Here is a 12412-nt window from a genome sequence, read left to right on the forward strand (position 1 = left end):
ACGATCGGATGAAAGGCCTGCTTGACGAGAAATAACAGATTAGACGGGACATTTATAGACTGCAGCCACGACTTTATGAAATGTTCGCCCCACTTGCAGGGAGCTGCTTTGTTTCTGCGACACTCTGTGCTGTGGGTGAGACACTAAAGTCCCTATTGTGTGAGTCAACTTGACCTGACCTAGCTGGTTAAGCTGAGGCATTGTGAACAGCAAATCGCTTCAACTAGGGGGGTAGCTGCTTTGTGTGGCTATGGGGGAAAATAACCTTATAAAAAAAAAAAAAAGCCCATACCCATAGTTAATGCAGAGAAAGACCAGTTTTGTCTGTGGAAAAGCTCTGTTTATTTCCAACTGCCAAGGAAAAAAAACAAACAAAAAAAAAAAACACGACTATTGTTTCAGTGAACCTTTCTGACTCCCTCGGTGATGCGATCCTTCCTTATCCATTTAGCAACAATTTTAGCAACTCTGTCCGACTTTCGTGCCGCACCGTGTGCATGAGACGCGGGCGTATGTCTGAATATGGGCATATTTAGCGAAAGAGTCATTCCAGTCCTCGCCGGAGATGACGGCTGTGAAATATCTAGAAATGCAGCGCCAATCAACAACTCGCATTCTGGCCTGAAGCCCACAGCAGCAAAGTGGTGAGAGGGCCAGACAGTGCTTAGCACAAGCTCCTAATCACATCTCACCACTCGGCAGGCCTGTGCTTGCACATCGCAGGTACTTGTAAACTCCTATCAGTCCTCGTCTTCGCACCCCGCGCTGCTCTCCGTGTCACCCTTCGCTAAGTTGATCTGGAGACAGCTTTAATTTAAAAATGTAATTAACTGTGCCATAACACAACCTCCAGCGAGCGCTCGCTGCTTATTCTTGTGATTCAAAACAAAAACAAACAATGTGATGGAAATGAGGTTAATAGCGTCGCCCCTCGCTTTGCCATGTTGTAAAATCAGATCCGGCTCCGGTCCTGTTTCGACAAGACATCTTTTACCGCCGCAGAGATATTAGTCGACGTACGGCTCTCAGCAGCAGCAATCATCACACGGCTAATAACACTGTCTTTGGATCATTTGAATAACTGTAATCCTTTATTCTACATTATCACATCGTTGGCCTTTGGAAGATTTGTTTTTTGCGCGTAGGGAAAAAACAACAGATCCTTGTGGTAACCTTATATTTCGACTAAATCTTTATTATCACCAGTCACACCTATGTGTCTGGACACATACACACACACACATAGATGTCGGCTGAGCCACCAAAGCTATCAGAAGCAGAATTAAGTGGTGGTTTAGTCCAGACCAGTCCAAACTTGTATGATTGTCTGAACTGGGCACAGCTCTTGTTTGTGGTCTCCCACTGACTACCGAGTGGGCACAGAAGGGGGGAAGCCTTTTTCTCCCCATAGGCCCGCCGCCACCTCCTCATTTCCTGCTGGACCTCACTTCCAGACATCTCCCTCGCTCTAATTACCTCGGCGTTGGTTGAAGTTCCAGCAGCAGCAGTTGTCCTCCCCGACAGCACCTCATTCTTGCGATGAACCGCGCTGCTAATTGTTCCATTACATCAACAATAACGCATCTTAGGGAGAACAAAAGAAGAAGAAAAAAAAGGGGGGGAAGACAAAAACAGAGAGGTAGGGACTAACTTGACATGCTAATTTCCATTAACCCTGATCTTTCTGTTCTTTCATCATCCACCCTCCCTTCTCGTACAGGGTGGCGAAGCACTCAAATTATCCACAAGCATTCCAGCTATCACTAATTATCCAAAGAGTTCCTCATTAGGCTATTTCAAATCCAACCTTAGATCAACACTTACTCAGACCTTGGGGATGCTTGATTCCCAGCAGCGGTTAAACAAACAATCAGTTCAAAGGATCAGGTATTCTACTTTAAGAGGAGGAGGAGAAGAAGAAGAAGAAGAAAGCCAAGGGTAAACAACTGCTCATTTGAAAAGAAATGACTCCGGCGGCTCTCTGGCGTGGATGCCCCGATCCATATTTCATTTTGCTCAAATACGTTCGATTTCTCCCCTAAATTGGGGTCATTAAGACATGAAAAGGTCTAAACAGGAGGGTGTTAGCTTAGCGTAGACAAAAGCCGGAGCTTTCAGCTGCCTCCGCTCACTGTTGCCATGTCTTAAATCTGCTACGATCGATATCGCACATTAACGGTGGGTTGCATTTGACATTTGCATGTGAAAAGAGTCGCTTGTGGTGATGAACCCATAGAAGATTACCTGCAGTTTCACTCTTCTAACGAATCAGTCAAGTATTTGGTCGGTCAACGGAGAACCACCAAACCAGACAAGACAAAATACGCAGCTAGCTGGTGAACAGAGCGGAGCATTTAGCAGCTGTAGACGAGGTACTTTCCTCCAAAACTGGTGGAAAATTAGAATCCAGCTACAACTGGACCTAAATATAGAACGTGGTTAGGGCAGCAACTCCAAATGGATGCCCCGCGGAAGCTAAACGCCTCAACAGGCAACTGCATCGCAACACATTCAGCCGTATCAACGTAACGTTAATAGAAAGTGCTGTGTTCGGCTGGTCGCCGCTGTCCTGTAGTGACAAAAATCAGTTTTCCGTTTCGACGTTGCACAATAGCGGTTCCTCCCCGTAAAGGTCAGGACCCCTGCAAGTGGTCGCGACATGAATCTAATGAGATATTATCTCTGCTAGCAAACAAGTACACTCGCACTTATGTTGTTTTGAGCTTCTCTTCTCCACCGTTCCCCTTGCCTTTGTGAAACGGCGTGCCATTAACCTTTCAGGCCTTGATAGAGGCGTTCAAATCAAACAAGTGCCAGGACAAAAATCAATCATCCGTTGAACCGGGAGTTGGGAGGCGTGGCGGCGACTGCAATAAGACTCTTCCTCATTTCAACAGGTCACGTGTGTTAAAAGGCACTTCGAACAGATGCGAAGTTTGAACGTAACTGTGCTTTTCATATTGGGCCTTTGGGTTGTTTTTCCATACACCCATAAGGGCCGACACAAAACTCAAGAACGGCGTACTTGAAAGGGTGTTTGCGAAATGCACGTAACATTGTCCTTTGTTTCTCCTTCCAGAGGGTCACCCAAACACCAGTCCCCATGTTCCTTAGAGAGTTTCTGCTATTCCAACCAATCACAATCCTAATGTGCAGTAATTTTCTACTGCTTCTCAGCCCCCATTCTCCTGAGCACACTCCCTTAATGTCAGAGCTGTGCTCCGTGAAACACCGCCAGAATTTGAGTCTGTCACTTAAAATATAATGCCGTCAGATCTGTTACTTTAACCTTGAAGCAATTAGCTGTTGCTGAGCTGTAATGAATCCTGACATCACTCCGCTGTGATGAAACCCCTAATTGCTCTGTAAAAATTGAAGCTTTTGACATCACTGCTGACAGACTTTTTTCTTCTTGGTTGTGCGGTCGCATGTGACGGCGCCTGGTTGAAACTTGAAAGGTAGCGGAGCTTCTCTGCCATCAGCTGTCCTGTCACTTGACAAAAAGAGAGAGGGAAACTGGCTGGATTTGCTGAAATGATGAGGCCATTTAAACTATGATATGTCGCAGCTATACGGCATCATTCAGCCGGGACTGTTGCAGATGTCCACGCTAGTCTGGGCTCAGCCGCGAGGTGGGTGTTTATGAGGATGACGAGTGGATGGCTTGCAGCCTCCGTGTCAACAAGTCTGTTCGCTGGTTAGCCGCTGCTCTTAACAACCAAACTTTGGGAGCATTTTCAGCCGGGGGAAAGTCATAAAGCACTATTCGCCACATATACCTCCCCTAACTCATTTGTTATATCAGCACAGAGAAACAGGAGGTGACACGTTACCAGGTCAGAAAATGGCAACTTTTTGCAGTTAAGGTTATCTCATTATTCAGCTGCATGCCATACTATATCTGTGCATGGCAAGTTTCTTAAAATAACTTGTTAATGATCCTCTGATGTGTAATTAAAAAAATAATAATAATAATTTATTTAACATATTTAATGCATGCAGTAGATACATTTAAAAATTACATTTTTCTTTAAGTAAAACCATTTTTTAAATTTATTTCCTAATAATGAATGCACTTTCAACTATCCCCAATGGGATTAGTATTCAGAATATAAGCAATAAACACAATATGAGCCATTAAATATTTAATGCGTGTAATGGTCAGGGAGGCTAAGGCTTCTCCTTATGATGCGCAACACCGCCACAAACATGTGTAACACTACATCATCCCCGTAAATGTTTGAGACTTTACATTAATGCTACAATAAATGCTAATTAATAAGGGTCTGCCAGGGGTCTGCCCTTCCTTTCAAGGCTTTCTGTTGCTTTAAATTAGGAGTTTGCGCCCATGCTGTTTTAATGGAGCAGCTACGTGTAACCTATTTATTTCCGAGCATTACGCTGGAAGCTGAGGGGTGAGATTACATCAAGGCTTACCATCCACGGCTCGGGCTGTTTTGTTTTGTGTGTTTTGGAGTAAGATCAGTGTATGAGCGCAAACACTTTGACGCATCCACGCTTTACAGTGGCGCCGAGGTTGACCCCCGACCCGAGCGCGTCCCTGTTTCCAACTGAAGCTTTACAGTTTAAAAACTGTGATTGCGAACCGGTATTTAAACGTTCCTGGGGGCTCTTTTAAGGAAATGAGCCACTGCAACGCGCATGGACACGCAGACAGCAGCTGATAATAGGTGTACAAGACGTATCAGATAACTTAGCGCGAAGTTTTTTTTTATTATTATTATTTTTTATGGGGGGTAGGGGGAGGGTAAATTTTGTGTTTAGTGAGTGATGTAGGGGATGTGATAATGAGAGGCCAAGGAGAGCAAGTGTTACCTCATTATTGTAATGAAAAAGATATCCCACCATTACAGCAGTTGGAAAAAGTGGCAATTAAAGTGCCCAACGAGGTTCCTTCAGGCAAGAAGGGGAAGAAGAAAACGACTCTCCAAAGCCCATCTGTTCTGGATAATATGCGCCATGTAAAAAGAAAGGCCTAATCCTCTTTATTCAAGTCTGCTGCCCTTTTTTTTCCACCAGCGTCGGTGTTTTCTCGAGTAGTGCTCATCTTCACCAAAACTCAGACGCGAATTCACGAAGATTAATTATACTGCAGTCCTGACTCACATAACAGAAGGAGATTTTTTTTTTTTTTTTTTTTTTTTTGCATAACAACTGGAAGGAGAATATTCTTAAATTTGTCTTGGGTGAATTCCACCGTGCGCATTTAAAAAGCACAATAATAAATTTGCATCGAGGCTAGAATCGACTTCATAACAAATGCCAAATATTCCAGTCAAACTCGTGGCGCAGCGTGCTTTAAATCTGCGCGATTACTAACAAAAAAATGAAAAATTTAAAATGTGCAACACTGCCAAAAAAAAAGAAAAAAAGAAAAAAAATGACCAGGTACCATGAGGCTTAGGCAGTCTATTAAAGCAACGCTGCTGTATGGCTTAGCCTATTATTAATGAATTGGAAACAGCCCGCACGACCGCCGACACTCCCCCCGCCCCTCCCACCCGCAGAGTGCAATAAATAAATAATGCTGCAGAAGTCATGCATATGAACAACGTGCGTCGCCACTATACTGCAGTAATGGGCAGGAGCTGCAGGGTCAATATGGTAGGCTAATATTTTCCAACACTGGCGATACAGGCCAGAGCTGTTTTCGCCATCATTGCTTACAAGGCCGCGACGGGAGCGATTTATTCTCCAGCATCCTGCTCTCGGACGCGGGTTTTTGCAGATTACGCGCGAGTTTTAAACGAGAACCGATATCGTAGTTAGTGCAATTACTCTGAACGGTGCGCGCCGTAATTGCGTCGCGAACCAGGGCGCCAATAATAACTGTTGCCCCGTCTTAGCAGTTTGGTTAAAAGGGAAAGGGAAAGGAAAACGCACGAGGTTACGTTTAATTGGTCCAGTGAGTCCTTAACGGGGCTGTCCACGCAGAAAGTGAAACCAGCGGGGCTGTTCTTTCCTCTAAATGGATGATGGAGGTGTCCACCGGCTGAATGACAAGCAGGCGGCTTAAACAGGCCGCATTAACATGTGTTCCAAGTATTAAGAAACAGATAAACTTAAGCCCGTGTTTACTGCCTCCACTGGCGAGGTGACACTGCTGTCATGAGGTTTTTTTTTCTTCTTCTTCTTCTTGGGGTGTTTACGCGTTTTGGTGGTGGTGTGTGAGCGCATGGCCGCCTTCCTTACAAGACGGCGTAGAAAGAAAAACAATCATCAACTTGCATTAAAATGCAGTCGCGCTGTGTGTTTTTCTCTAACACGAGCAGAATTGAAATGGCAGAGGGGAACGGAGCAACAACTATTGCGCATGTCTTAACAAAGATGCAAACACGATACGCGTAAGGCCGCTTGCGTGCGTTTTTCATTTTTATAGAGCAGCAAAGGTTAATTTGGCCCACTGCATTAAGAAAAAGAAGAAAAGAAAAAAAAACTGAAGGCAACCCAAACAAACGGGCCCCGAGGCGTTAATTCACACCAAGCGGCCCTTCGCCATATTCTCCGGGGTGCGCGCTCAGAGGAGGCTAAATAAAATCAAAGTCTTTTAATAACATTTAATTCAAGACCCGCGCTGTATTTGTTCTGTTCTAGTCCCGAAGCAGCACGCTTCAGCATTAACAGTTAGAGAAAAATAAGATTAAGACAAGCACCTAAAAAAGACGTGCCAGTGCGTAAACATGCTAGAAAGTAAATTTTAAAAATGACTAAAGCAAGATTGGTGCAAAACTTGAAATGACACCGAGCGAGGGCTGAGGACACTGCGATTATTTCCCCCCCAAAAAACTTCCTGAAACAAGTTCACTAACGGCTATTGGTTATTGAGAATGAGCAGATTATCAGCACTTTTTTCTTCCTTTCTTTCTTTCTCGCAGGCTTCTTGTCCTGATCCTGCTGCACTGGTCGCTCACGCTGAGAAATTCAGGCTTATTGTCTGCTGTGCTCCCAGGGAACAGCTGCTAAGCCAAGGCCACATTCCCAGTATACCCCGACTCATCAAAACCATTCATCCCACCACCAATCAGCTGCTGCGCATCCATATGCATATGCGCTGGTAAACATAAATATAAAGGCGTGGAAACTGACCTCCAGTCGGTGATCACTGCTTCTACAGCTCCCAATTTAAAGGCCATATGCTCCTGTAACAAATTATTTAGCTGGATGCATCCATGTCAGAAAATGATGTCAGCCTTAAAATACGGCGAGCTGGGATTATGTGGATTAGCGATGGCTAAAATATCAATATGTGCAAGCTGCAAGAGCCTAAAATAAGACCACGGGAAATATGACGATTTTTTTTTTCTTTTTTTTTCTTCTTTTTCTAATTTTGCAAATTAATTGTAAATACTATGACAGCATTTAAATTTAAATTGTGGGAAAAAAACACGCTTTGGATTTTTTGCATCTCCATCTCCTGGTGTGAAAGTTTTCTCTTTATAAAAAAAAGAAAAAGAAAAAAGAAATTTCGACTCGGTTTCAATAGAAGCGCCTACAATTCAATTAGTATCATTACTTCTTTATTCATTCAGTTCTTCTCCATCTAATAAACTTTATAAGTTTATTTGCTAATGTAAGTGTATTTGTACAAAAGACAAACAAACAATCAAACATGAGCAGTCCTCTGGGCCCGGACAGAAAGTCTTTAGGACTGGGTTTAGGCTATTCGGGCCTATATTAAATACCTCCTTTACTTCTGTAAAATGTCTTTAAATGTGTCTTTTTTGGGGGGGAGTGGACAGTTAGGAAAAAGCGTCCTGCAATGTGGTTCCGATGCAGTTACTCACATCACGTGTTCAACCAGGTTTTCTGGTCATCGTCTTAATTTCGCTTTTTTTCCTTTTCTTTTTTTTTTTTTTTTTTTTTTTTTTTTTACCGCGGATGCGGTGTGCCGGACATGGGGTTAGACAGGGGGTTTAGTGCCGGCTGCCCCCCCGGCCCAAGGCCATGAATGAGCACCCTCGGGACAAGAGGTCTCTGGAGGCTGGGATGCGGCGCGGAAGGAGTCCGGTACATACTGCTGTACATGGCTGCGGCCGCCGCGGCTGCCGTCGTGCTGTCCACGGTGCCCAGCAGACTCGGGTGGTAGAAATAGGGCGACGGGAACATTCTCTGTAAGGCCGAGTAGTTTCCTGCTTCAGCCAGGAGCTCTAATCCCACCGCCGTTTGCCTCTTCCACTTCGTCCTGGAAATCAGATCAAAATACAACAGATGAATTATTTAATCACTTCGCTCTCTGCTTATTCCCCAAACGCCCCTTCAATTGGTATGCAGAGGCCTAATTATTGCAGGCACGGATATATGTTCAGGTTTAATTAGGCAAAAAATAAAAGGAGAGAACTGTGTCCAAACTGTTCTTAGATTCTGGATAAAAATGTGAAGGTAATAAATATAGACTGTACAATAAAGTCTTCAAATAAACTTTTTGTTTTGAAGGTGAACAATTTCAAAAGATCTTTTTTTTTTAAGCGAGGGAATATTTGCAATAAGATGCGCACGAGGAACAAATACGGTGGAGGAAAAACATTTAGATAAGAGATCCTTGCAACAATTTAATAAATGCACCGATTTAATATTTTTTAGTCTATAATTCAACAATTAAGATAAACTAATAGGAACCACTAAAATAAATTATTTGCAGAATACTCCCCGTGTGATTTTCCTTATAAAAACATCTTAGTCATGAAATGAGACACTGCATCACTGAACGTGTCTAAATGTGTGCCTCACTTCTGTCTTGCATTTTATTTTATATGTATATTTTTTCAGGAAGTAAATTAAATAGTATTTCTTTGTCAAATAAAAACAATTGAAGCTAAAAACAAGGAGTTTGCCATAAACGATTTAAAATAATCCCGGCATGATTTGATTTACTTCCTGTCCCACTGACTGAATTAGAGGTGTGAAGGAGAAGCAGTGCAAAATATAAACACAGGCCTTTCAAATTTGAAGTAAAGGAGCTGGAAAATAATTGTGCAACTTCAAGGAAAAAAAAAAATATGACGTGACAAAATTTCTTGTCTCATCAGCGTGGTATTTTTTTTTTTATTTTTTTTTCCCCTACAGGACCAAACATTCAAGTTCTTGTTGCGCCTCTTCGATCAGGCTTGGTTATTGCTGTTCTGTTGTGCAGGTGTTAACAATAATAATAGTAATAAATAATAATAATGATAATAAGGATGATGGCCGCCTACCTTCTGTTTTGGTACCAGGTCTTGACTTGCGTGTCCGTCAGGTTGAGAGCCGCGGCCAGGTCCATGCGGTCCTGGACGCTGAGGTATTTTTGTCGCTCAAAGCTCCTCTCCAGCTGGTTGAGCTGGTGGTCGGTAAAGGCTGTCCGTGCTTTCCGAGGCTTTTTCGTGCGCACCGGTGGACTGTCTCTGCTACTCGAGATTTCCCGGTCTCCTTCTTCTTTAGTCCCTAAGGCGAAAGAGTTGCAGTTAAGCAAAAAAAGAAAGGCCTCCTTGAAAATCCAACCTCCACATAGCATGCAGAGTGCACATATATATTTTCGGAATGGAATAAAAAATAATGACACGGAGCGGTGCATGAGCCTCCCGTCAAACTTCCAACAACTTCTTCTGCCACATGTGTGGCGGAGCAAGAAAAAAAAAAAAAAAAAAAAAGCAATAAAAGAAACTTGTGCGTGTTCGTCACGCGCAGTTTTTTCTTTCAGAAAACGAGAAATCAATATATCAATCCATCTCTATTTGTAGCTGTGTTTCAGTGCGCCATGATCCCCCCTCTAGGAAGAACAATAATCTCTCTAATTGACCCACTAGGGAGGCCCCGCGCACAGGGAAAATCACCAGGCTTACATCTGTTTTCACATCTATTAGACTAATAAAGGAAGCTGGAAGAATAAGACAAAGAATCTGATCATTTAGATTTTTATCATCAATATCATTATTATTATTATTTTATTATTATCATTAATGCGCAATTGTGTAATTTGCCCCAGTCCCTAGCTGTGTTTAGGCTTTTTGTAGCCTACAATCTCTACTGCATTCAAAAGAATGAGATGTTTTAGTAAACGACGCAGGCAGCACATGGCATCTTTCTCAGGTAAATAACACGTGATGTGCCCTTACCGTTGCATTTCATTTCACTTTGAATGTCATCTCTCCTGTCCAACTTGCTTCTGTTCTCGTCTTGTTCCAACTTGGGCCTGAAGCCGTCCGGAGCCGTGGCACTTTCTGGTTTTGGCGTGTGATGGGGTGAGGATACACTGGTGCTGTAAGGTGCGCAGGCTGCCAGCGGTTTACTGTCGCCCAAAATGTCTTTGATTAAAAACGAGGAGGTGGCAGTCCTCGGGGCGCAGCCGGCCCCGGCGAGCGGCTGCTGCTGCTGCTGCTGCTGCTGCTGAGGCGACAGCGGCAAACTCTGCGGCTGGTTGTGGTGATGGTGGTGATGCTGAAGGCTGTCCGGCACCAGATGCGGATCGCCGCCGTGCTCCATGGTGACCGAGATGGGGGACGAGGGGGCCGTTCCCACAGTGTCTATCTCCGAGCATGGCGACGGGGTTGCCTGGCTCCTGAAATCCGCTGTCCTGCTGTCGCCGAGCCGAAAATCTCCGTTCATTAGCACGGGGTTACCAGAGTTAGAAGCGCTGGATAAAATAGTGTCTATCCCAAAACTCGACCCGCTGGATCCTTCCATATTAAGAAAGGTGGGATGAAGTCTTCATAACAACAGCGAGGTGCTTCTCCTCCGGTGCAAATCGCAAGAAATCAGCCAAATTAACTCAGAGTTATATATATATATATAAAAAAAAAATAAAATAAAATAAAGTGAAATAATAATAATAAAAAAAGACGTTGATAAATAAACCCAGGAAAGAAACAAAATCCACGTTTACAAGCGGCTCAGACTATGGTCCAAGATGTTACATTCAATGAAAATGCGAAAAAGCAAAGTGTGGGTCTGGTAGTCCACGTCCCTTTTAGTGTTTGGATATTGAACTTTGTGTTAAAAGTTGAGGCGTATAGAGAGATATACATAGGGCTGACTCCTCGACATCAGGCTCCCCCTTTTTGCTGCTAATCGCTCCAGTGTTGCTCTACAATGACTTCCTATACTGACGTCACGGCCCACGGCGAGGGGGAATTAATATTTTCTCCTTTATAATAAACACTCGACGCCTTTTTCTCTCTCCCTCCTCCCCACCCACACGCCCACCTCCCTGCGACGCCATTGGCTTGCATCCCGACCGGCTCCGGCGCCTCAGCCAATCGGGGAGTTGTTTCTTTATCTAGACGGTTCAAGCCAACCATCGCGCCGAGTTTAGTAGGCTACGGCTCTTTGAAAAAAAAAGGAGGAAAAAAAAATACAAAAAAAAAAAAAGAAAAACAAAAAACACATGCATGTGCTTTCAGGCCACGCTGGAAACAGTTTTATAAGAAATTCCGGGCGCGACAGAAAAGGCGTGGGAGAATTTTTAAATTTAAAAATTAAATTAAGAGCTCTAAATAATTTTACAAAGCGCAGCTTAAAGGGAAGAGGAAATCCTCAGCGGCAGCTCCAGCATGGTAGGACAAACAAGTAACATTTATTTATTCATGTACGGACGTTAGACTTTTATTTTTTTTTCTAACGGTTCTTCAACTCGTAAAAATTGTGCGTAAAATGCGCAACTGTTGCCGTATTTGGAATTGGCTACATTTTGAGTTTTTGAGTTGAGAGAGAGAGAGAAAAAAAAGTTAAAATGTAAAACACGGCAAATCAGGCCACGGAGGCGCCCAGATAACCGGCTGCGGTGTCAAGGGATGGCATCTGATCTATCTTTATGGATATATTCTGAGAGCCGCAAGGTCGACATATTTAGGAGCGGGGAGGAGTAGCGGTGACTGTCATGACAGCGCATCTTGTTAATAACCATGTCACCCTAATTAGTAAAGTAATTATGAGGTGCTAATGAGCGTTCAAAGGTAGTAGAAATTCAGCACTTTTTTCCTCCTCTCGACGCGGATCTGAAGGATGTGGAGGGGGGTAAAATGTGCGGCTTAAGCTGACAAAGTGTCTGCAGAGAGAGGCTGCAGCTCTGGAAGTGCAGACTCTCCGGATGATGGGAAATGCCACTTCTCATAGGTAGGTGAAGGTGGTTGCACATGATATATATATATATTTTTTTTTCATCCTCCTTTTGACGGACCTAAATGTAATTTCTCCTTGCTTTCTTTCTCCACAGTCACCGCAACCTTTCCCTGAATTTGTGGACGGATCATCGAGCAGGGTTTTTAGCTCCCGTTATTATTATCATTTCCCTTTTTCCTTCTTCCTCCCCCGGCAGGTTGGCACAGAAGATGGTGCTGATGGGTGATGGTTATTCATGTGAGGCGGATGAAGATTATTTTATGCTGCTCAGAAATCCGGATTTATAGGTTTGTTCTCGATT

At 43.6% G+C, this 12412-nt stretch overlaps 1 protein-coding gene and 1 long non-coding RNA gene across 3 annotated transcripts in view; both read right to left on the minus strand.

The window, feature by feature from the left end:
• LOC125009941 overlaps nucleotides 1-12412 on the minus strand; it is a 70171-nt gene that overhangs the window by 6241 nt on the left and 51518 nt on the right. The window lies entirely within an intron of this gene.
• barhl2 (BarH-like homeobox 2) lies at nucleotides 7522-11046 on the minus strand. Of its 2 annotated transcripts, none has more exons than XM_047588203.1 (3): nucleotides 10110-11046; nucleotides 9213-9429; nucleotides 7522-8203 (listed from the first exon to the last, which is right to left on the minus strand). In XM_047588203.1, exons 1-3 carry the CDS (start codon nucleotides 10675-10677, stop codon nucleotides 7891-7893), a joined length of 1098 nt encoding a protein of 365 aa, XP_047444159.1. In that variant the 5' UTR covers nucleotides 10678-11046; the 3' UTR covers nucleotides 7522-7890. The 2 variants fall into 2 exon arrangements, with proteins under 2 accessions (XP_047444159.1, XP_047444158.1); XM_047588202.1 differs by having other exon boundaries at nucleotides 9213-9438; nucleotides 10110-11043.

The sequence above is a fragment of the Mugil cephalus genome, chromosome 6 (genome assembly GCF_022458985.1).
Source record: "Mugil cephalus isolate CIBA_MC_2020 chromosome 6, CIBA_Mcephalus_1.1, whole genome shotgun sequence".
Classification (NCBI taxonomy): Eukaryota; Metazoa; Chordata; class Actinopteri; order Mugiliformes; family Mugilidae; genus Mugil; species Mugil cephalus.